The sequence below is a fragment of the Vicugna pacos genome, chromosome 12, assembly GCF_048564905.1.
Source record: "Vicugna pacos chromosome 12, VicPac4, whole genome shotgun sequence".
NCBI classification, from domain to species: domain Eukaryota; kingdom Metazoa; phylum Chordata; class Mammalia; order Artiodactyla; family Camelidae; genus Vicugna; species Vicugna pacos.
Window position 1 is genome coordinate 56,386,428 of NC_132998.1, and position 23,192 is coordinate 56,409,619.

A 23,192-nucleotide genomic window follows, 5' to 3' on the forward strand; every position below is an offset into this window, starting at 1 on the left:
GGCTTAGTCTGACAAATATGTAGAGTAACTACATAATTTATCCAAACTAGGGTGCTTCTGAACGTGAGACAGGGCACTATTAATACTAATGGCGGGACAGCAGGCATAAACCAGGACTTATAGGCAAACCAGAGCCTTTAAGAGATTACTTCAAAGATGGAGGGGTGTCCCTAGGAAAAGTCGAAGAGCTCATCTCCTAAAAGCCCCAAGACAAAGCCACCAACTCCCCTAATTGGCAGAATAAATGCTAGGATGTCATAAGCCACAGCCAGCTCAGGGAGGAAATATTCTAGTTCTTGTTTCAAGAAAAAGCAGAAAAGGGAACGGTCTGGGTTTGCCTTTTAGGAAGTGTGTGGCAGAGAAGAGACCTGTCTTCCCTTCCACAAAGCCAGGAGGGCAGCATGTGCTATGTCAGATGTGCCCTCCAAAAGGAGAGGTGCTGACTCGAGGAATAGCCCATGGACCCCAAGGCTCTGCTGTCTGTACCCAACTTAGAGCAGGAACCACAGGTCCTTCCTGGGAACTTCTTTACTGGTGAACCGCTTTTCATAACAGGGGCAACTTCTGCGAATTAACTTCCTCCCTGTCCCAAGGACAAGAAACCTGTTGCTAATTGCTTTGTGGGTCAACTGTGTGCGATGAGAGGAAACTTAGAGATGTCCTCAGTCAACACTGGGGCTGAAGAGCTGCAGCAAGTCCAACATTCAACAGAAAGTGAGTGGAAACCTCTCAGACTGAGGGTTAGAATGTACGTGGACCCAGCACCACAGACCATTAAAAAGAAGAACCAAGACCTTAGGTTCCCTGTACCTGCAAATATGTTTCCTACCCTGGTCTACCCATTTTCCCACATAATGTGGGGCAGCTCCTTGGTTCCTGTCAAGGCCATTCCATTACAGCCAAGACTTCATGGCCAACACCAAGCACCAGCCCTGTGCAAAGTCCTTTTTCCCCCCCAATTATCTCCAGCCTACAGAAGTGAATTTTGCCCCTCAAAACTCTTTAAATATAAATAAACAAATTAAAAATTGGGTGAATACATTACAGTTTGGACAAATAAAAATTGGGCAAATCTCTTTGGGAAGGAGTCCCACAGGCTGTCAGAAGAAAGGCGGGCAGTCCAGTCCCAAAGACTCCAAATCCTGGTGCCACACTGGGCATCACCACATTATTCTCATCATAATGGCCTGCCTAACTGTGAAAAGGCCCGCTTGCTGAACACTGTCTGAGTCCAGGATCCAAGTGTGCTAACGTTCCCTAACTCAGTGGTGCAGAGCTCAAGAAAACTCCAGGGTGCACTTCCTGCATGAGGCCAGTTACGAGAGCCAGGAGAAAACTGACTCATAACCTCTAGAGACAGACTCAGGCTCTTCTGGAATCCCACAGAATGTTCCTCCACCAGACTGTTGTAGTTAGCACTCTGAAACAGACAACCCACTTTAAAACTAAAGGGCTGGCTTCCTCAAGGAACTTGGATAGACATAAACATGAGCCACAGGGTAGGCCAAGCTTTACGCCGACACAATTCACCAAGCTGGGCAATGGAACACCTTCCACAGCACTATGTGGACAGTATAAGACAGACCCACATGCTGTCATTTTAAACCACTAAGCCCAGGACAAAGTTGTTAATACAACAAGACTCATCACCACCACTGCCAAGACTGACTACCAAATTTAAAGGAAAAAAAAAAAAGAAAAGCAGCATGCCCACGAAACAGGAAGTGAAAAGTCACTATCAATTTGAGATACGAGAACACAGCCCTAAGCCAGGTAGCTGGCTAAGCTCTGAGAATATAAAGGCAACATGTGCCTGGTCCACACCTAAGTTAAAATATTACCCGAATTACTCTGATGCAAATCTAGCCCAGACATCCTCCCTGGCTGGCAGTAACGCTTCAGTCTTGTCTTTAACAAAAGAATAGAGACTTGCCAACTATTGCAGGGCACATAGAACAGACACGGGGGTTTGAAGCAGAAAGGCCTACTGGAGAAATGTAAGGAGTTCCAGGCAGCCAGGAAGCTGGAGAGGGAGGCAGCAGACCAATTACAAAGGGCACCGTATACTGCTGGAGAGCTTAAGGGTTATCACTGGGGCAATGAGGAGACTTTGTAAGACTTCTCAAGATTTCAAATAGGAGGTCTGATCAGATTTGCATTCCAGAAAGATGACTCCCTGGTGGAAGCACAGAGGGAGGGCTCTATTAAGAGTGGCGGGTAAGAGGTCACAGCAATAGTGCAGGTAAAAAACTGTAGAGGCCTGAACTAAGGCCAGGGCCACAGGGAGAAGAGGGAGAAGGAGATCAGAAGTGTTAAAAGAGATAAAATCTATCGAGAGTGCTGACTGGCTTCGAAAAAGTTGCTGAGGGAGAGAGAGGAGAGTGCGCACAGGGTGAGTCAGGTTGCAGGCTTGGGTGGCTAGGTGGATGGAGAAATGGCAGCCGGGAGCAAGCAGCTGGCGGCAACCAGGTACCAGAGCCAGTCCTCGGCCAGAAAGTGATGGTGAAGCCACTCGCGTGGATGAGGCCACCATCCACAGGACCAGACCTTGAGGAGCACGCAGATGGGGAAGGCAGAGATGAAGGCCACAGGAAGGAAGGGCTTTCAAAAGGATGTGGGCAAGATTGTCCAATCCTGGGAGAGGTGAAGATAAGAGCTTGAAGCTGCACAGAAGGAAGGTGGCCTTTGTCAGACAGTCTGGAGAGGTGGTGCGGCCCGATGTGTGACTAAGAAGTGGAGAACGGAGCCAGTGAGCAGATACTTCCTCTAAAAAGCTCCACTGTGATGGAGAGAGAGCAGAGACAACCTACAGTGGGGTACAGAATCCACGACTCTGTGTCCCCCCATTTTTCTAAAGATGTGAAAACTCAAGCACGTTTCCAGACTGGAGAAAAGAGAATGAGGTGAAAACACAGAGAAAAGGGAGTAACTGGTAGGAGAAGAGGCCTAGAAGCAAGGGGACTGGCGCAGGAGGTCATGACATGAATGAGACATTGGGAAAATAATTAGGAAATGTTTTGTTTTTTTTTTAAGCTTCTGGAACATCCCATCAGCATAAAAACATCTCCTTTGACAGCCACTGGCCTTGGCTCTCACATGATGGCTTAGACCTCCACGGTGCACGGCCCCATCACCAGTGCCATCAGCAATGATCCAGCCACAAGATCACCATGACTGCGAGCGTGAATGAGCACCTGCAAAGGTGCTGACGAGGCTGCAGTAAAGACTCAGCCCCTGGGGAGGCCACGGCACTCACCTTGCATCATACTCCTGTAGGCGGTGTCTGTGATGGCGTAGATGTGGGGGGGCATCTCATGTCTCTTCTTGCCCTTGTACATTTCCACAATCTCTTCCGAGTAGATGGGCAGGTTCTTATAGGGATTGATGACCACACAGAACAGGCCTGAATAAGTCTAAAGAAAAGAGAGGCAATCAGGAACGGGTTAGGAAGTCTGATTCTTAACGGCATGCAAGCCTTGTAGCAAAACGTATGCTGCCTCCAAGGAGCCTGAGTCAGCCTGGCGTGAAAGCACTCGTGGAGCCGCTCATTCTCCAGCCCTGCTCCGACAGACCTGCCGAGGCGTGGGAATGCCGGCACCGTCTCTGCTCTCTCAGTGAGGGGCCTCCCTTGACTGCGTGACTGCTGCCAGCTGTGTGTGTCGACCAGCATGTGCATGGGGTGAGATTCGTAGCGGGCTTCGTGGACAGTAGGAGTCCAGTTACAAAACTCGGATCCAAGGACAATAAGAGATGTGTTTGTCATCATGAGAGATGCAAAAGGAGAAAAGGATTTGGCTGCGGCAAGCGACTGTCTGTAAACACAAACTATTCTACCCTGAAGGGCTCCGAGATGTTTAAGCCTCAACTCTTCCAGCACTGGGAAAGACTCAATGCACTCCTCAACCACCTAGATCCAGTATGGGACAGCAGATCACTGACAGATACCTCTCTCCCTAGAATCTTCCAGAGACGCTCATGTAAAATCTCTAAAAACCTTAAAGATCCCTTTCATGTCCTCTGTGAGCCTCCTTCAAGACTCCGGTCTTCTCTGAACGGGAACCCAGTTACTCAACACTCTTAATGTGAGGCTCCTGAGAATACCCCGATACCCCAAGCCTGAGCTGACCAAGTTAAAATCAGATCCCAGAGTCAAGCTTCAGCAAGAGCAAGTTTCTTAGCCTCCCTCTCTCTCCATTTCTCGGCCTGAAATATGGGCACAGGCAGACATCTACTCCTCACTGAGTGGTTCTGGGGATCGGCACGGCGCCCGGCTCAGTGCCCGGCTCGGTGCCCGGCTCAGGCGTGGAGAGGGGCTCGGGGTAGGTCAGGAGGGCGGTTTCCAGGGGCAACAGTCTGTTCCTTAGCATCTTCTTTTTCTAATAATTTTCCTGCTACTTTTTTCTTCCAAGATCCCCCTCCCTCACCGAAAGGGGAAAAAAAATAAAAGACTCCTTAAAGCTGGGTGAGACCCTGGAGACCACCCAGGTGACAGGTGCTCACTGGGGTGGGGGTGGGAGGGCCACAGCTCACTTGAGGCAGCTGAAGCAACTCAGTACCTTCTCCCTAGGAAAACAGGCTCAGAGGAGCCAGGCAAAGAGATGCCCACCAGCCATGACTCACACACACCTGCAGCCCCGACTGCTGAGTGATGGCTGGAGGCTATGAAGGCAGGTCCTGGCAGAGCTGGGAAAAGACCCAGGTCTTACACCCCCACTGCAGACCTCCTTGGTCATGGAAGCTGGTTCTCCGAGCTCCCCGCATCTTTTTGGTTCCCTCACTACAAGCACCCTTCACCCTCACCGTCCACAGTTTGGCCGCTCAACCCAATAGCAGCCAACATCTGAGAGGCTGAGAATGTGTCAATCCAGTCCCGTCCACCCCACCCTCTCCCATCTCGCCAAAACTGAGGGTGGATCTTGTGGCTGAATCCAAACACAGGGTCCACACAGGAAACAGCTGTGAGGACAAAGGTTCTTCCCAGCACTGGCCGAGGGCTACAGGTCTTGGACTTGCCAAGTAGAAGTCAGGCTGAGAGCAGAACTCTGGAGGGACCCACCAACCACGCACAGGACGGCATGCAAAGGAGCAGCTGAGTTTGGAAGTGAACAAGTGCTTTTGGCTGTCTCTTTTGCTTGGAGGAGGGGACATAGGGCCCTTAATTAATTGCCTTTCTTCTTGGGATAATCAGTCATTTGTTTTCCCTCCAACTATTCTTTTCACAAGGGACCAGGAAAGCGCCGAAACAAGGAAGTCTGCACGTGGTGCTGGCAACCTGCGGCTGAGGTATTACAGGAAGCCAAGAGTGCCACGGGGAGCCTCTGGCTTTCCCTCCGTGACTGTCGGGTGGGGAATGAGACAGGAGCCCAGGGAACGGCGAGGTCATCCCAGGAGCTCAGAAACAAGGGAGCTCTGTTCCTGAGGTTTGAGAGAACCCACACTCTAGGAAATCCAGCCCGTTGAAAGCAAAGGACACGTGGCCACACTTTTAAAGCAGGCCATGGGGCCAGATGTTTGGAAACAGCTGGCAGTGACAGCAGAAGGGGTCTGGGGGTTACAAGGACAAGTTTTTCTGACAGGCCCCCCCTTCTGCACACAATGTTCCAACGTTCCAACTGGTGGGCATATGGTCCTGTGAAGGGTTCGAGAGGGCCTCAAAGTTCTCTGGGCTAATTCCATTGAATCAGTGGGCAATCAAACTAAGCCCCATGGAATGAGCGCTACAGCTCAGGTGGGAGGAAGGGGACTCATCGCAAGCCCCTCTCACGGAGGCCCGTGGAGGCGCAGACGCTGAGCAAGTGGCTTCACTCCCACATGGCCACGCTGGGTAGCTGCTCCATTCACGGGCCACAGAGGCCCTTTGTGCCCGACCATCCCCTGTGCCCAGGCCTCCCCCCAACCGAAGAAACAGACAGAGCAGCTGTGGCGCACAATTAGCCACACCGCCCACAACGCCGGGCAAACACGCCGCACAAAGGCTCCCGGGGTCGCAATTTGGAACGTTGTGTGCAGAAGGGGGGCCTGTGAATGAGGCAGCACCCCCGGCCTGGGCAGCCCCACTGAGTGGCTTTGATCTCCCCGCAGCTCTGCACCTGCTGGGGTCTCCATCAGGGCAACTGTACAGACAATCGACTTCCTTCTGGTGAGGATGCGGAGGAGGAGGCTGGTCTGAGGCGGGAAGATCTGAGGTGCCAGCAAAGAAGCAAAGATGGGAGTTAATGCCTCCAGCTGAAGAGTTCCAGAGAAAAAGCTCAGGTCCTACAAATGAAATTGTAGGCTCACACTCATCTAGAAAGTAAAACCCACACTTTAAGAGTGAAGAGGAGGGGCGTGAGTATAGCTCAGTGGTAGAGTGCAGTGTGCTTGGCATGCACAAGGTCCTGGGTTCAACTGCCAATATCTCCATTTAAAAAGAGTAAAGATGAAGCAACTAATATTGAACTAATATTGAATGCACTTTCATAACTAGTATTTCGATTTGCAGCCAACTGGTAGGTTAAGTGCAAGACGCCGACTTGTTCCATGCTCAGCAAATCTCCAACAGGACCCAAGCTGAACAATGACATCTGTAATAGACCAGGTAGAGGGTCTGAGTTACCTTCTCCTACGACAGATGGCAGCAGCTACAGAGCTCAGGTGCTGTGTGAGCCCAGGGCTGGCTGGCACTTTACAACGTTCTCAGGACTCCTTGCAGACAAGGAAGTGAGGCCCCATGTAGCCATGTCACATGGTTAGGAAGGGGCAGAGCTGGGATTGGAACCAGGTCCTGGAGGCGCCAACTCCAATGCTCTGAATCACTCTGCTTTACTGACAGCAGGGTGGTTCTAACATAAGCTATCAAAGATGCCAAGGGGAGAGTCCTCTTCCCAGACAACAGGAGTTAGCTCCTATCTCCCCTCCACAGACAAGCAATACTTCCTTTAAGACCATTTGTTTTTCTGAAGGTCACTAATTTTGAATTTCAGTGGTTAATACCTGGAGAGACAGGGACTTTTAATTTGGTCCATGCAATACCCTCATTGAGAAACAGGTAACTGGGCTGATAGCCAGGAAACCCGAGTTCCAGTCTCAGCCCTGCCAAACACCTAGCTGTGGGACCCTGCCTAAGTCCCTTGCCCTCTTTGGGCCTCAATTCTCCCCACCTGCCAGATTAGAAAGTTGGGCTAAGGTGTTCTGTAAAAGAGCACTTTTCCACTTCGACTGTTCCGTATATCTCCTTGGTAGGTCTGCCCTCCAGAGCACAGAGCCCCGCCCACTTACGTAGATTAGCCCTGGAGCCCCACCCACCTGCAGAATCCCGCCCACTTATGTAAATAAGCCCTGGAGGCACCCCCTCCCCCACCCCCGCCGCCCACTTACGTAGATGAGCCCTGAGTAGTAGCGCTCCTTGAGGTTGTGCAGCACCGAGGCTTCGTTGAGGCACGTGAGCTCTGCCATGTCCTCCACCTTGGAGAACTTGGGCGGGTTCATCTTCTGGATGTCATCCTTGTTCACCTTCACCTTCTTCCCGTTCTCCACCAGCTCCACAATGGCCTCCTCGCCCACTTCTTCCTTGAGGCTGGCAGGCTCAAAGCCACTCTTGTCGGAAGGCACCCATACCAGCTTCTTGGCAGCCCAGTCCGCCTGGGCCAGCGGGTTATTGATGAAGTTTTTATCCACATAGAGATACTTATCGGCTGCTTGTTGCGCCATGGTGACTTACAGCCAGGATCTGAGGGAGGAAAAGGACAAAACATTAGCTGCAACTACACCAGCCAAACGAGCATCACTCATCTCATATCTCTACAAGTTTTACAGCAGCATAAGTAAAACTCTAAATAACCAGGCTGTACAACTTGCCAGAATTTTCTCACTCTCTACTTTTGGAAGAAAGATGTTCATCGCTGAAAAAACAACTGATATCAGGGATTCTGTAAGAAAATAATGGTAAGATGTATCCCAGGATCAATGCACAATCAAACAAATCTATAAACAACAATTGTGCCAAATGATGAGCACAATCAGAATCTCAAAGACAGATGTAATTATAGTCACTAAGCTACACCTGCTGAGGCCAGAAAGTGACCACATAATTTAGTAAGAGGACGTCCAACAAGAACAGGTTTCTATTTGGTGTAAAAAAGATAACTGACTACAATTGCACAGAGTGGAAGTCTCCAGTCTAAAAAACTTTTTCTTATCTCACAGAGTCAACCAAGAGAGGAAAACACAACAGATTTTAATTCCACCTTGGTAATAGAGGCCAAAGAAAGAAACTGAGAAGAAAAGAAGTCAGGCTCCAGGAAACACCATGGAGAGTAGTGAACGTTTCCCTCCTGGGGCACCCATGTGAAAAGACAACCCTCACAATTTATGGGCCAGGAGAACTTAAGCTCATGTGCGTTGGCTTTTTTTTTTTTTTTGAAGTTCATTTGCAAAACAAAAATGATGAAATAATAATCCCTTATATCTCTGTAGTTTTATAGTTTATGAAAAACTATCACACACACTTCACTATCTCAGAAGATCCCCATCCTAACCACTCTATAAGGTAGGTTAGGTACGTATTAATATCTCATCGTACAGATGAGGGAACAGAAGCTCCTTGGAGGTAAGGGGCTTTGTCCAGGGTCACCCAGGAAGGACTCTGGTCTCTTGGTCCCATGGTCTTTCCACAGTCTAACCACAGTATTTACTCCTGCTCAAAGGCTCAGGCTAAGATCAGCTGAGGGGACAGCTGCTCTGACAACAGCAGGACTTAGAAACCCTGGTCTAAGACCGAGCCAGCCCACGGCCAGCAGAGGAACAACCCAGAAGCTCACTGCCTAGTACAGGACACAGGGGGGCTTTTCCCTTGTGAGATCAAGGCCCCCTCCCCAGGCCCCAGATCCAAATCCAGGGTCACACAGGCTTTCGTGCTTCCAGATCCCAACAGGAACTTAGATGCCAAGGAGGCTGGAGGCTTGAGAGGGAGAGAACAAAAGAGAAAGTCTGGGCCGCCCAGGCCTTCTTATCTGGGCTCATTAAATGGTTTCCAGATCAAGGCTGAGGGGCTCTCTGGACTCACTCCAGGAGAGGCTGTTTTCCAGGAAATCTGCTAGTTATGCCCCTTCCCTCACCCCCCCCCGCCCCCAAAGAGGAAAGGCAAGTCCAAGGAGCAGAGCCTGGCAGCCTCCCCAGCAAGCTGAACCAGTGGCTTTGTTTACATTCCCAGCACAAGCAATCCCTGGCAGCCTCTGTCGGGGACCAAGGGGCACAATCCACCTGCAAGGACCACCCCCAGGAGAAGCAGACATGGCCCAGAGTTAGGCAGCAGTGAACAAGGCAGGAATGGGATGGCTGAAAACCACCTGGCCAGCCTCATCATCTGTCTGGGGCTGGGGGCTGGGGGCTAAACAGGCCCACTTTGGGCTGTCCTTGCTTGCACACTGGCCAGTCCATTCAAGCAAATCAAAGGCTTCTCTCTGCCAGAGTAAATACCAGTTTTCCTCTGCCGCTCTGCCGTCCATCTGACCACAGGACAGTCGTTCTCTGCAAAGTCCTAGCATCCAGGCTCCCAAAACCACTCTCCCTAATCATGTCACCACCATGCTCGAGACCTTGCAGCAGTCACTGAGCACAGGACCTCACCGGCTGCTGGTTCTCGGCCTTTCTGTAGACCTCAAAACCAGAAAGGATAAAACAGTCTCCCATCAAAATGCAAAAACGGATCCACGTCCACCTTATCCCCCAAAATCCTAAGTCTGCTATTCATTAAGAGTTCCACTGACCCAGCCCAGTGAGGGGAAAGGGCCAGTCATTAAGTACCTACCTACCAACATCAATCCCCAGTACCCATTTATTCACAACCTCACTTAACCGTCCAGCATCCTGGAAAAAAGCTTTTATTATCCTCAGTTTACTAATGAGGAAACCAGCTCAGAGAGGGCAAGTCACTTGCCCAGAGTCGTCCAGCCTAGTCCTGGGCTAACCCAGATCTCCCTGGCTCCCAAGCCTGGACTCTTCCTAGCACACTTGTTCCTGGGGTCTTGCAAGAGAAGTCAGGCCGGCACTGGAGCTGGGCTGAAACTGTCAATAAGCTGAGTGAAAAACAGAATACAGGGGAAGGCATCCCACAACATTTGACAAATATTTACAAAGAGTTATCAGGCAGGCAGGCAGGGAGGCTGAGAATGAGCCTTCCCGGTGTGGACCCTGTGGCCTGTCAGTGGTAAAATTCAGCATTCTCGCTCCCTCAGCTGGTTACAGTCCACAGTGAGCAGCCTGTCAGTGACAGCAGAGTGACTTCTGGCCCTCATCAGACTCCAGGTCACCCCGGCGATTCCAACCCTGGGGGAACCAAGAGCAAAGAGCATGCAGGCTGCCAGCAGGCTGCAGGCCCCGGCACTCAGCTGGAAATCTGGGTAAACTGCCCAGCCCTTTCATCAGTGAGCCTGTGCTGGAGGCCAGGAATACTGCAGCAGGTAAGCAGGACAAAAGTTCCACCCAAACCACCACCCTCGGCTCCCGAGTCTGCCCTACATTGTGGCCTCAGCGGGAGGGCAGGGGGGCAGGTACCGGCCAGCACTGTCTACCTCTGATAACCATCAGAGACCAGCAGGGCAAGCCACACTTCTTGTTAAGAGAGAGGGGTACACCACGTCTCCTCAGAGCTGGATGCCAAGCCCCCTGTGGATAGTGGGGCTGCAGGAGTCCCCACTGGCCTGAGTGCCTCTCTCTCTGGGCAGAACTTTTCATTAAACATGGCTGGGCCTTGTGTGGCCAGATCAAGGACAGAACTATTTGGTTTCAGCAACTCTTCTGGAATGACGTGGGTTAGCAGCAATGCCAAGATCAATACACGGGCTGGACCTGGGGGAGGCCTGCAGAGACCATGACAAACAACGGGGTTTCTATTCGAGCCCTGCCACCCGACCTGGACAGGAACATCCGCATACAAGGATTCAGGGGCCACAGGGCTGCAGCTGAGCTCCCATCTCCACCTGTTTCAGGGAGAGGCTTCTGGGCCCCAGCAGCTGCTGACTCACGTGTGCCCGGTGGGGAGGCCAGTGATGCAGACACTTTAACCCTCACCTCTGAGGATGCAGGTGAAGCAAGATGCCACTGTTAAGCGCCGTTAGCAATGAAGCAAGGGGCATTACAGAGAGGACACGATGGAGGTGACTGCCTGAGTACAGCAGCCAGCAAGCAGCCACTTCTCCCTGCCCCATCCTGGGACCACGCTAACCGGCCTCTGAATTTTTTTTTAAACTGTGTGTACGGGAGACAGTATATAGCTCAGTGGTAGAGTACATGCTTAGCATGCACAAGATCCTGGGTTCAATCCCCAGTACCTCCATTTAAATAAATCAATCAACAATTAAACTTAATTACTTCCCCACTACCGAAAAAAAACCTACATGTATTATAAAGGATTACAAAAGAAAAATACACCCCCACCAAATTCCCGACACTCTCCCCTGCAAAAATCAATTATCTCTTTTTTTTTATGGTCCCTTCTAGTCCTAGTGCACAGAGACACTTGATTTTTAACTATCACAGGCAGAGCATGGAGTTTCTCATTTTGTTCTTTCCCTTCTTACTCTGACCATTTTTCCCCACAGGGCCGCGATTTGCTTGTTAAGCCTTTTTATCCAAATGCTTCGCTGTGCAGGTGGTGATGCAAAGACTCTGAGAGGGAAGTGACTCCACTCGTTCAAACAGCTGGGACGGAGAGGACTCGAACCCACGACCCCTGACTCCAAGGCCTAGCTGGTGATCGATCGCTTTTAATGGCTGCAGAATAGTCCAAAGTGATTTTTTTTTTTTCAAAAACCACCACTGACTAGGTCCTTCCCTCTTATCGAGTGGACCACCTTGAGATAAATTCTCAAGTAGAGTTATGGGAGCAAAGGAACATCTGGGCATTTTTATGGCCCCAAGATGTATTAGGAGGGTAGACTGGTGTGCTCCACCACTTGGGCAGGGTATCCACGTGGCAGTAACCACACCAGCACTAAGAAAACTGCAGGAGAGAGCTCATGGCTCAGATCAGGGAACCTCAGAAGTCCTGGGAAGCTATGGGACTCGGCAGGCTAGCAAGGAGTTAAGGAGAAAGAAGGCAGCTCTGGCCCAGTGGAGATCAGATGGGGCTGAGGCCGGCCCTTCCCATGCCGGCTTCCTGCGGGTGCCAGTCCAACTCCAAGAAACCCAAGTAGTTGCCTTTTTAGGCCATAATCGGGAGGACACAACCAGAGGCTAAATTAGGATTCTCAGGAAATGATGAAACTGAAAGTAAATAGGTTGACCAAAAACCTCTGCTTTCAACCCAAAATGTCATTCCTCGATTATGTGCCTTCTCCCCTTCCCCCCAGAGATCCATTTGGATTTTTTACTCTTTCCTGTTTTCCCAAGGAATCCTCTCCCTCTCTCCTCCCCTCCCTCCCTCTGGTTACTTCTCTTTTTACTTACTTGGGTGCCTGTATGGAAAAGCAGCAGCTAGGCTCCTTAAAGACAGAATTTATTCTACTAGGACAAATCAGAGGTCCAAACACTGTGAGCTTTTCCATTCCTAGACAGTAGGATTTATGTAAAGCCTTCCATGGGCCAAGTTCTAGGCTTGGAGCTTTCAAGCCATCGCAACTCGTCTTAAAGCTACTATCTTATCTAAAGTACTGAGGGCCCGCTAGTAAGCTGTCCATTTTCTCACTCAGTCCTCACCATCATTTCATAAGATACTGTCATCAGATTCATTTGACAGATGAGGGAAATGAGGCTCGGCCAAGTCACCAAACCCAGGTTCAAACTCAGGGCCTCTCAGCTGCAATGCCCTGTGGTTTCCACTTAGACCACCTTCCTGCAAGCTCTCTGGGGCTGTGGGGGAGAAGACGAACTGAGAAGCCCCTGGGGAAGCAAACCAGTAGAAACAGACATTAATTATACCAACTCGAGGCTGCAAACTCCATGTCCTTGCACTGGTTTGCACAAGGGACTCTTCATACTTCCACCTTAAATTCAGCCAGAGCTAAAAGTAAGAAAGTGAGGGCTGTGACCTTGGCAGAGCCATTCAGGTTCTCTACACCCAGGTTCCAGTTCAGAGACCCGCACCCTCAACCCAGACACCAGAGCCCTGTTACAGCTTAGTTACTGATGTATGCAAGCAGGCCTGTATGATTTTTTTTTTTAATCTCCACCCCAATCCCAGAGACCACAGTAAACACAGTCCTTCTCTTTCCCCGTACAGCCAGTGCTTTCAAGTTAAATGAAACTTATCAAGGTGTCTGAGTTCCACGGATAAGGAAGGGTCTATGAAAGCAGTTGCTGAAATAACATAGAAATTTTCAAACCCATCAGATTTACTTTTTCAATCAACTAACACATTCTGAGGCTCTATGTGTCAAAACATTGCGACAAAAGTGTTAAGGACCCAAGGAGCTTTAATAACGTAGTGGGACAACAGAACAGACATATTTATCACTAGAGAAGTGTCAGTCTGGGGCTCTACATAGTGTGGGCAGAGCAAGCTCCTTGGTTTTCTGTCCCTTTCACTCAACATCAAATGTGGTGGGCGCCCAACAGACAGATGGGCCATATGGATGAAGAGGAAGTACAGCCGGGTCCCACATCTTCGGATTCAACCAACCACCAATCAAGACTTAATGAAGGAAGAAGAGGAACAAGCAACTTGCTTTAGGAACAGAGAAAGGGGTAATACAATGGAAAACTTGGAAGCTCAAGGGAGTGTTTCATGGGGGAGGTGACATTTCAGCTGGGTCCTGGAAGATCAGTGGAATATTGATGGGGGAGGGGAAGAAACAGTCAAAAAGTATTCCAGGCCAAGGGAGGAGAGGTGCCGTTTTTCACGGACTAGGAAATTATGTGGTCAGTTGAGGCAGGGCTTCTCAACCTCAGCAGTATGAACACTTGGGGCCGGGTAACTCTTTGTGGTGAGGGCTCTGCTGGGCATTCTGAGATACCCAACAGCATCCCTGACCTCTACCCACTAGACGACGGTAGCACTTGGTCCCCAGTTTTGACAACCAAAAGTGTCTCCAGACGTTGCCAAAGGTGGGGAGTGGGGGGGGAACTGCCCCCAGTTGAGAACCTCTGACTTAAGGGTTTAGTATGAGCAAATGTTGCATCAGGGACCTAGGCCTCTGCTGAGTGAATTCTCACCCAACTCTGAACTATACAAGCCAAATCTGAAAACAGAAGTCCTCAGAGCAAAATGACCTCCAGGACCCAAACAATGACCATTATGGATGGCGCTGTCACCAAGGAAGGCCTGTCCCTTGTAGTACACTGTCTTTTAAGGGATATGATCACTACTGGACTGTGCTTTAAAGATCCTAAATGCCCAACTTAAAAAAAAAGATCAGGTAGGACATGAATCTCCTTCAGAGCATCCAACACGGCAGCTCAGCCAGTGACTCATAAGCAAAGTTCACCAGCATCAAGAGGTCCAGGTGATTAACGGAAGACAGGAAACCGCCACGTTGTGGGGATGGGGGGGAGGTGGGGGGCTCCCACGACTGTGCCAGCTCGCCCCAGCATCCTGGGAAATCCACCAAATGCTGTTTACTGGATGGTTTTGGCAAATCAGGATTAGTCCCAGGGATGATATCCAGAAGAATGTCTCCCACCCACCCAAGGGGTGCCTCCACCTGGAGGGATCCACAAGAACCATCACCCCTCCCCGCCAAACCTTCCCTCTCTTCCGGATCTGCAGCTCTGGCTATGACACTGTCCATCTGGTCACCCAAGACAGTCACTGTAAACTCCTCCCTGGTGGCTTGGCAAGTCCCCCACCAACCTCATGGCCGGTGCCCATTCTAGACTAGCCAGGCCTGCGTCCCCTCCTTCCTGGGCTGTTATAGCTGCTCTTCTTCCCCTGCACCTTCTACCTCCTTCCAACAACCTCCTCACTGCCTTCAGGATGACTCAGCAGCTCCATTTCGATTCAGGCTACTTCCTCATTCATTGATATTACTTGCCTATTCACAACTGTTCAAGGGCTTCCCCAGAATAAAATCTAATCATCTTTGCACAGTGAGTAGGCCCTGGGTGACCCTACCCATTAATCTCCTCCGTGCTCCCAGCCCTCCCTCTCCCCCTGCCCTTCCTTTCTTCTGCAGTCAGAGCCAGCCCCAGCTCCTCATAATCCTTTCCTTCCTGTCCCACTCTGCCCCTGCCCCCGGGCCTTCAAAGCAGCGGTGTCCGCTGCACCAGGAACCCTCTCTCAAATCTCAGCTCAACACTCCATCTTCTGTAAGGCCCTCCTTGATTGCTGTGAAAAGACGTCTCGCGTGTCCCTCCCCTGCCTCTGTGCTCTGTCCTGTCTCCACCGCAGTCATCAAACAGCAGGATTGTCATTATGTGCAGTTTTATCTGAGGACAGGGACCAGCTCTCATTCATCTCAATTTCAAATGTCTAGAGCAATGCCTGACCTGGGGCAGGTGCTCAGTTCAACATTTCTGGAATGAATGAATAAGGAACATGGTGAAGAGGAGGCAGATGGAGCAAAAGGGAAGGTTTCAAAGAGGCTGGAAAAATCCCCTTGAGCTGTGCAAAGAGGCCAGAGAGGAAAAGAGCTGAAGGGCCCAGGAGAGTCGAGCTGAAAGCACACACAAGGGTCTCAGCAAAATCCAAGCCACTTATGCACTAATTTTTATATCCCCCAAGCAAGAAGGGAAAGAAATGCATACTGAGGCTTTCAATTCCACAAACAGAAACAGTACTAAAGATAATTATTGGTTCCCTAAGAAGCTCTGCATACAGTTGAATAAATCATCTCAGTTTTCTGGAACCAGCTAGCATCCCCTGATTAACCAAGGTGGAGACGTCTACCGTCTACCACCAGACATACCAGAAAGGACCTCAGCTGGGGTGGCGTGGCCTCTGCCCTCGTTGGGACCCAGGCAAAGTCCTCAGTTGCCCTTCCTGCCTCTCCTGCCACTCGGTCTGCACCTGCTAAGCAAGTACTCCAGGCACGTTCCCTGGTACCAACTCCAAACTTGCAGAAACCACTGCCACGTGGGGCACTGACTCTGCAAATCCCAAGATAAGTGTTTGTAACACACCGTTGTGGAATGGAATAGAATGGAATGGAATGGAACAGACGTGAATTGGGAGTCAGACTGACCTGGGTTTGAATCCCCCGCTCATGATTCCTATGATCTTGCAGCTGGAAACACCACAATTTCCTAGCTTTAGAAAGAGAAAAAATACCTACCATAGGAGGAGTTGTAACTCAAGTTCCAGCAAAGAATCTGACACTTACCATGAATTCCCCTCCCAATTCCTCTGTCTTGACCTCCTGACCAGATTAATCCTAATCCTTCCTGGAATGATAGCTGGGGCCTAGGAAAACCTTCCAGAAGTTTGGAGACTCTTTCTCCAGGTTATGCTAGTCCACACAGAACAATGTGGTACAATCCAGTGACTCCCAGCCACAGTGATTTGCACAAGAGAAGAGGGTTTCATGGCCCAGGAGGGCTGCAGTTGCCCATGGCCATCCTGCAGAGCCATGATGCACACAAAGGATCTGAAAAGCCTGCGTGAGGAAAACCGCTTCACATTGTCCACTTAGGCTTCACATCCAGGAATATCCTGCAGGAAAAATATTTCTCGACACTGGCCTGGGAAATGCTACTCTGGTGGGATGTGCATGGGGTGTGTGGCAGAAGAACTGGATTTGAGTCTGGCTTGGCTCTGACCAGCTGTGTGACCCTGCGGACATCATTTACTGGGCAGCTGTTATCCAGGCTCAAACAAGAAATGGACACAGAACACAGGGGCTGTCAGAACAGTTATCTACAGTTCAGCCACTCAGCCACCCAGGGCCAACCTTACAGCAGCCTCCCACCCTAAGGTGCTCAGTCTCCCCAGGCTGTGAAGGGGGAGGGGCCTCACGGCTGCCCAGAGCCCAGAAGCTGCAGAGGAACAGGAGGACACGGGTGGTGGGCCCCCTCCCCTCTCCACCTCAGGAATGTTGTTTGCTTACAGAAGAAGCTGGGACTTGTTTCCATTAGCAGTATTCCAACCCAAGCCTGTGCTGATGCTCAGCAGATAAGAAAACCAGACCAGAGACAGGCCGGAGAGGAATTTAGCACCAGAGCCCCAGAACTCACCCCCTTTGCCCTTCCCTCCTTAGAGGCCACATGGAGAGTCTTCCCAGGACTCCTAAGAGCCCCAGGGAGCAGTGAGATGCAGGGCCTGTACCCAAGGAACCCAGACCATCAAAGACAGCAGAATTTAGCAGGGAGATTCCCGCCTCCTACTGAGGAGCAGGGGGCGGGGCAGGGCATGGGAGGAGTAACTAGAGGTGAAGGGGGTGGGGTGGGGATGTGTGCAGCTGCTTACCCAGAATCTTATCAGCTTTGCTGAGGAATTCAGACTTCATTCTAGGGACAAGGGGAGGTGGGGGAGGATGACATCATTGGATTTGTACTTTAAAGAGATCACCCTCCCTGACCTCAATTTAAGGGGGCAAGAAGTCAGCAGTTGGGAAGTATCGTGAACTAGCCAAGAGGGGAGTTCCAGCCTGAGAAGAGAAAGCGTTGCACAAGGCAAGGGAGAAAGTGATCACATCCACGAGAGAGGGACGAAGAGACACAGACTCCACCCTCTGAGCTGCTTCTCCCAACAGCCGGGCGCAGGGGGAGCCCCGGCAGCCGGTGCCCACCGCGGTCATCCCCTCCTAAGTGAGAAGTCACCCGGCATCCCAGGACCTCTCCGGCCAGTTACCCAAGTGTCTCGGGCATAGATCTCCTGCATCATATGTCACAGAGACCAAAGTTCCCAACTGGGTCTCCTCCAGTAAGATATCATCCTGTCCTCAGGGCCACAAGCCACATTCTTAATGAGTCAATCAATCAACTACTCAGGGCAGGAAGCAGTTAGAGTTTGAAGACAGCTAGGCTGTTTAAGAATTCCACTGTTCATTGATGAAGGAAATTAAAGAAGACTTTAAAAAATGGAAAGATATTCCATGCTCTTGAATTGGAAGAATCAATATTGTTAAAATGGTCACACTGCCCAAGGCAATCTACAGATTTAATGCAATCCCTATCCAATTACCCAGGACATATTTCACAGAACTAGAACAAATCATAATAAAATTTATATGGAATCATCAAAGACCTAGAATTGCCAAAGCATTACTGAAGAGAAAGAAAGAGGCTGGAGGAATAACTCTCCCAGACTTCAGACAATACTATAGAGCTACAGTCATCAAGACAGCATGGTATTGGTACCAAAACAGACATATGGACCAATGGAACAGAATAGAGAACCCAGAAATGAACCCACAAACCTTTGGTCAACTAATCTTCGACAAAGGAGGCAAGAATATACAATGGAATAAAGACAGTCTCTTCAGCAAATGGTGTTGGGAAAACTGGACAGCAGCATGTAAAACAATGAAGCTAGAACACTCCCTTACACCGTATACAAAAATCAACTCAAAATGGATTAAAGACTTAAACATAAGACAAGATACAATAAACCTCCTAGAGGAAAACATAGGCAAAACATTATCTGACATACATTTCAAAAATTTTCTCCTAGAAGAAATAAAAGCAAGAATAAACAAATGGGACCTAATGAAACTTACAAGCTTCTGCAGAGCAAAGGAAACCAGAAGTAAAACAAGAAGAAAACCTACGGAATGGGAGAAAATTTTTGCAAGTGAAACCGACAAAGGCTTGATCTCCAGAATATATAAGCAGCTCATACGACTCAATAAGAAAAAAATAAACAACCCAATCCAAAAATGGGCAGAAGACCTAAACAAGCAATTCTCCAAGGAAGACATACAAATGATCAAAAAGCACATCAAAAAATGCTCAATATCACTAATTATCAGAGAAATGCAAATCAAAACTACAATGAGGTATCACCTCACACCAGTCAGAATGGCTGTCATTCAAAAATCCAAAAATGACAAATACTGGAGAGGCTGTGGAGAAAGGGGAACCCTCCTACACTGCTGGTGGGAATGCAGTTTGGTGCAGCCACTATGGAAAACAGTGTGGAGATTCCTCAAAAGACTAGGAATAGACTTACCATATGACCCAGGAATCCACTCCTGGGCTTGTATCCAGAAGGAAATCTACTTCAGGATGACACCTGCACTCCAATGTTCATAGCAGCACTATTTACAATAGCCAAAACATGGAAACAGCCTAAATGTCCATCAACAGGTGACTGGATAAAGAAGATGTGGTATATTTATACAATGGAATACTACTCAGCCATAAAAACCGACAACATAATGCCATTTGCAGCAACATGGATGCTCCTGGAGAATGTCATTCTAAGTGAAGTAAGCCAGAAAGAGAAAGAAAAATACCATATGAGATCGCTCATATGTGGAATCTAAAGACTCATGGACAGAGAATACAGACTTGTGGTTACCAGGGGGGTAGAGGGTGGGAAGGGATAGACTGGGATTTCAAAATTGTAGAATAGATAAACAAGATTACACTGTATAGCACAGGGAAATATACACAAAATGTTATGATAATTCACAGAGAAAAAAATGTGACAATGAGTGTGTATATGTCCATGAATGACTGAAAAATTGTGCTGAACACTGGAATTTGACACAACATTGTAAAATGATTATAAATCAATAAAAAATGTTAAAAAAAAAAAAAGAATTCCACTGTTCAGAACGACAGCCCTTCCCACCTCCCCATGGCCCTTAGAGCTCAACCAACTCCCTCAACCAATACCTCAAACTATCATTCCAGCCCTGTCTCTCTTGTCCCCTGCCAGAGACCCCTGTTCCAGCCACGGCTCCATCATGGTCCTCCAGTCACCCAGGCAGCCTTTCCTAACACCAAGTATATTATTCCTCTTTCTCCCTCCTCTCCCCAGGCCTGCTCCAGCAATCTGCCTTATACCAGAACCACTGCTCTCTGTCTGTCCTCATTGTCCCTAAAACTCCTTGAAGGCAGAGATGGTCCTCCCCCACCCCCCGCCACCCCATCTTCAGGTGAGCACAATGTTCAGAGAGGGGGGTCCTCAGTCAATGCTTGTGGAAGTGAACTTGACCGTTTAGAACACATGGGCTTACAGCTCATATTGTGTCTTCGGGAACCTGGCTGTCCAGAGGAATATGCTTAGACTTTCTCTGGAAACAGTTTCAAAAATTTTCCAATTGCAATGATCTTACCTAGAAATGGAATTTTTGGAAAACCTTTTCAGCAGTTAACAGCAAGGCTCTGTAAGATATTAAAACTTGTTATTTTAAATCATTATTTTCAAATGTAAACTACTAATTAACTGGCTTTACCATCAAAGGCATGATTTCCAATTAGGTTGTTTTAGTAAGCAGAGGGGAGCTGAAAAGAAGATGTGAGTCTGGAGTGGAGGAAAGGGGGCAGGCAGGCACATGAGCAATGCAGCTCTCACCCAACGGCAAAAGGCGAGGCAGGCAGCCGCTGGCTGGATTTGGAGGTAAGTCATCTGCACTGGACCTTTGCTTTTAATTGGTTCAATATTTGTGTAGTGAGGTCACACATGTGCCTCACCTACTCAGTAATGAGCTTCCACTCAGCCACCCAGGAGCAACTGCAGAGAGGCAAGTCACTTCAGATACAGGGGTGGTGTCTTCTCCCAAATCGCCAGGTACAAATTATTCCCCCCACCCCAAATATACCCGCAGGTTTGACAAGGTTGACAGAATCGCTTGGCTGCCTTCCCGTCAGGAACTGTCACTGAACACATCACCCTGCCCTTCCAACAGACAGCATCTCCTGAGCCCAAGAGAGCACCCCACATAGGCATGCAGGAGGGGCAATGCAAACCTTCAGATTCCTGCTGTGAAGTTATTCCTTCCCTTTGGTTCTGCCCATGGGATGGTTCTTCTTTCCCTGAGCGTGCGAGCACAGTTTGCTGAAACCCAACGCAGAAAAATAAGCATACTGAGAAGATTTAATTACACGGCCGCTGTCTCAATGGGAAAGTACAACATGCTGGTTTCCTGAGTCCACATCAGGACAGCTGAGAAACCCAATCCAAGATCAGACAAGACTGAAGACCACTCAGCCAGGACCCATCAGGCCTCCGGCAGCTTTCTATTCTGAGTGATGCTTTTTTTTTTAATTAAATTATTTTTAACTTTTTAAATTTGGGGGGTGGTGTAATTAGGTTCATTTATTTATTTATTTTCTAAAGGAGATACAAGGGGTTGAACCCAGAACTTTGTACACGCCAGGCAGGCACTCCACCGCTTGAGCTACATCCTTCCCCACCCCGAGTGATAATACAATAAGTAAACAAAATCCCTGAATACCACAGCAGCTACCACCAATAGCCATCCCAATCCCCTTCCTACTGGGTTGAGAGCACGAAGGCCATGATGGGTCCCAGTCACCCCTGGGTCCCTATGTCTAACCTGTATAGGTGCTGAGTGATACCTGGTGAACTGAAGAAATGGGGAAGGTTCCAGTCTCCCAAAAGGTCCAAACTCCAAGGACCAACCGAGCCCAGCAGCTTCTCTGTCACCCATTCTAAAAGTACCTAAAGTTAAGCCCGATAATCCTGCATGTTATTTTCCAAACCTAAGTGATTCTCACCAGCAGACAAGGCAGTCAGGGCCTAGGACGGGCCAAGGCTTCTCTGTGGCCATTCAGGATCATACCTCCGTCCTCATTCCCAGCCACCCTTCCAGCTAAATCTGATGGACACTAATCTCCATTTTGTTTCCAAGAGACACAGGACTGGCCAGAGGTCAGCAACAATCCAGCTGAATTGATCAAGCGGTCCTTTAAGTCGACTCTGATCATGAGTTGCATTGCTGAAAGGAGAGAGACCTTCCGAATGGTGCTAATTTATTCATGACCTTTACAGAAGACATCTCAGAAAGAAATCACTCAGGAGGCAGCCAGACTGGCTGGGGAATTGCAGACCCACCACTTGACTAACAGAACAAACTTGGCCAGGTTGACTGGGCCCCCGGGCCTCAGTCCCTCCTTTTGTAAAATGGAGATGCTCCCAGGTGCCCCCCAGGACAGCCATGAGGACAGAAGAGCGGACGGCAGTGCAGCCCCCAGAGGATGGAGCTGACAGCCCGGTCTCTGCAGTGCGGTCAGAGCACTGCTCAACTCACAGAACTATTGTGAGGACCAAAATGAGCTCAGGGAGGAGCGGTGCTTGGTGGCGCCCTGGGCCTGCCGGCCGCCCTCCCCCACAATCTTGCCTCCTCTCTCAAGAAGCCTGTGTCGCCACTGAGCTAGCTCATAATGAGTCAGTCACAAATGCTGCCCTCAGTCAGCCCACTTCAGGGGGTTTGAAGTCACATCCTGCCTAGCCTCACTCAACATGATTTATTCTGCCCCAGGAATGCAGCTCATTTCCCAGAATTTGGTAAAGAACTTCAGTTAAAGAGTTTGGTCTTGCAAGGAGCTCTGTTTAAAGGCTTGGCTGCAGTGGCGGGGGAGACCCAGCTCAGCTCAGACCTGTAGGCAGGAACCACACAGTCAGGGCTGAAAGGACCTCCCCCAGAGCATCTCATCTGGGGAGGGGGGCACCAACATTTTTTTTTTAATCTCAAGCCACAGTGGGAAAAAAAGATTTTAAGCTTTTTATCATGAATATACACAACTGAGTCAAACAAACGCTTCATAAAATGATATATAGCACTATGCACGCCGATATGTTCCATTTGAGTCTATTTTATTTCTAAAACTGAAATGGCTGCCACCAGTAATCTCACGTCCCACCAGTAAGTCTCCATTGACAGTCTGAGAAACACCAATCTGACTCAACCTTCACTGGGTAGATGAGGCTCAGACTAGTTCAACAACTGGCCCAAGGTCACAGTGAGTCAGGCCATGCAGAAGCTCAGGTCCAAAGCCAAAGTGAGGATGGGGGAGGCGCCCTGAGAAACCTCAGTAAAATGGCAGCCGTAGCAGCCCAGACTCATGACATGTGTTAGTTCCTCTCTCACTGCTCCCACTATTTGATCCCAACAACCTCAATAAAGCCATGGCAGGTATCCTACGGCCCCCGCCCTGGTCCCTGCTCCCCACTGTCCCCCTTATAAAAGAGAGATAGAGGCTCAGGGAGGTGAAGTGATGTGGGGGCTTAGGAAACATCCTTTGAGGACCTGGAGTCCAGGTGGAAGATCCCAAGGACAGAAAGAAGAGCCCAGTTTCCTCAGTATGTGGAGTAACAGCAGATGAAATCCGCTGCCATCAAAACATCACCCCTCAAAGCTCCAGCCCCA

The 23,192-nt window shown here is 49.4% G+C and overlaps 1 protein-coding gene across 2 annotated transcripts in view; it reads right to left on the reverse strand.

Annotated features, from left to right (window-relative positions):
- The window catches only part of MYH9 (myosin heavy chain 9), an 87,829-nt gene that overhangs the window by 48,867 nt on the left and 15,770 nt on the right, over positions 1-23,192 (reverse strand). Inside the window, exons 2-5 of one of the 2 annotated variants that reach the window (XM_072973444.1) lie at positions 20,770-20,857; positions 20,136-20,184; positions 7,357-7,708; positions 3,257-3,413 (exon numbers count right to left, since the gene is read on the reverse strand). In XM_072973444.1, the coding sequence (XP_072829545.1) occupies positions 3,257-3,413; positions 7,357-7,689 (490 nt within the window). In that variant the 5' untranslated portion in view covers positions 7,690-7,708; positions 20,136-20,184; positions 20,770-20,857. The remainder of the gene's footprint in view (positions 1-3,256; positions 3,414-7,356; positions 7,709-20,135; positions 20,185-20,769; positions 20,858-23,192) is intronic. The other variant, XM_072973443.1, reaches the window with a different exon arrangement.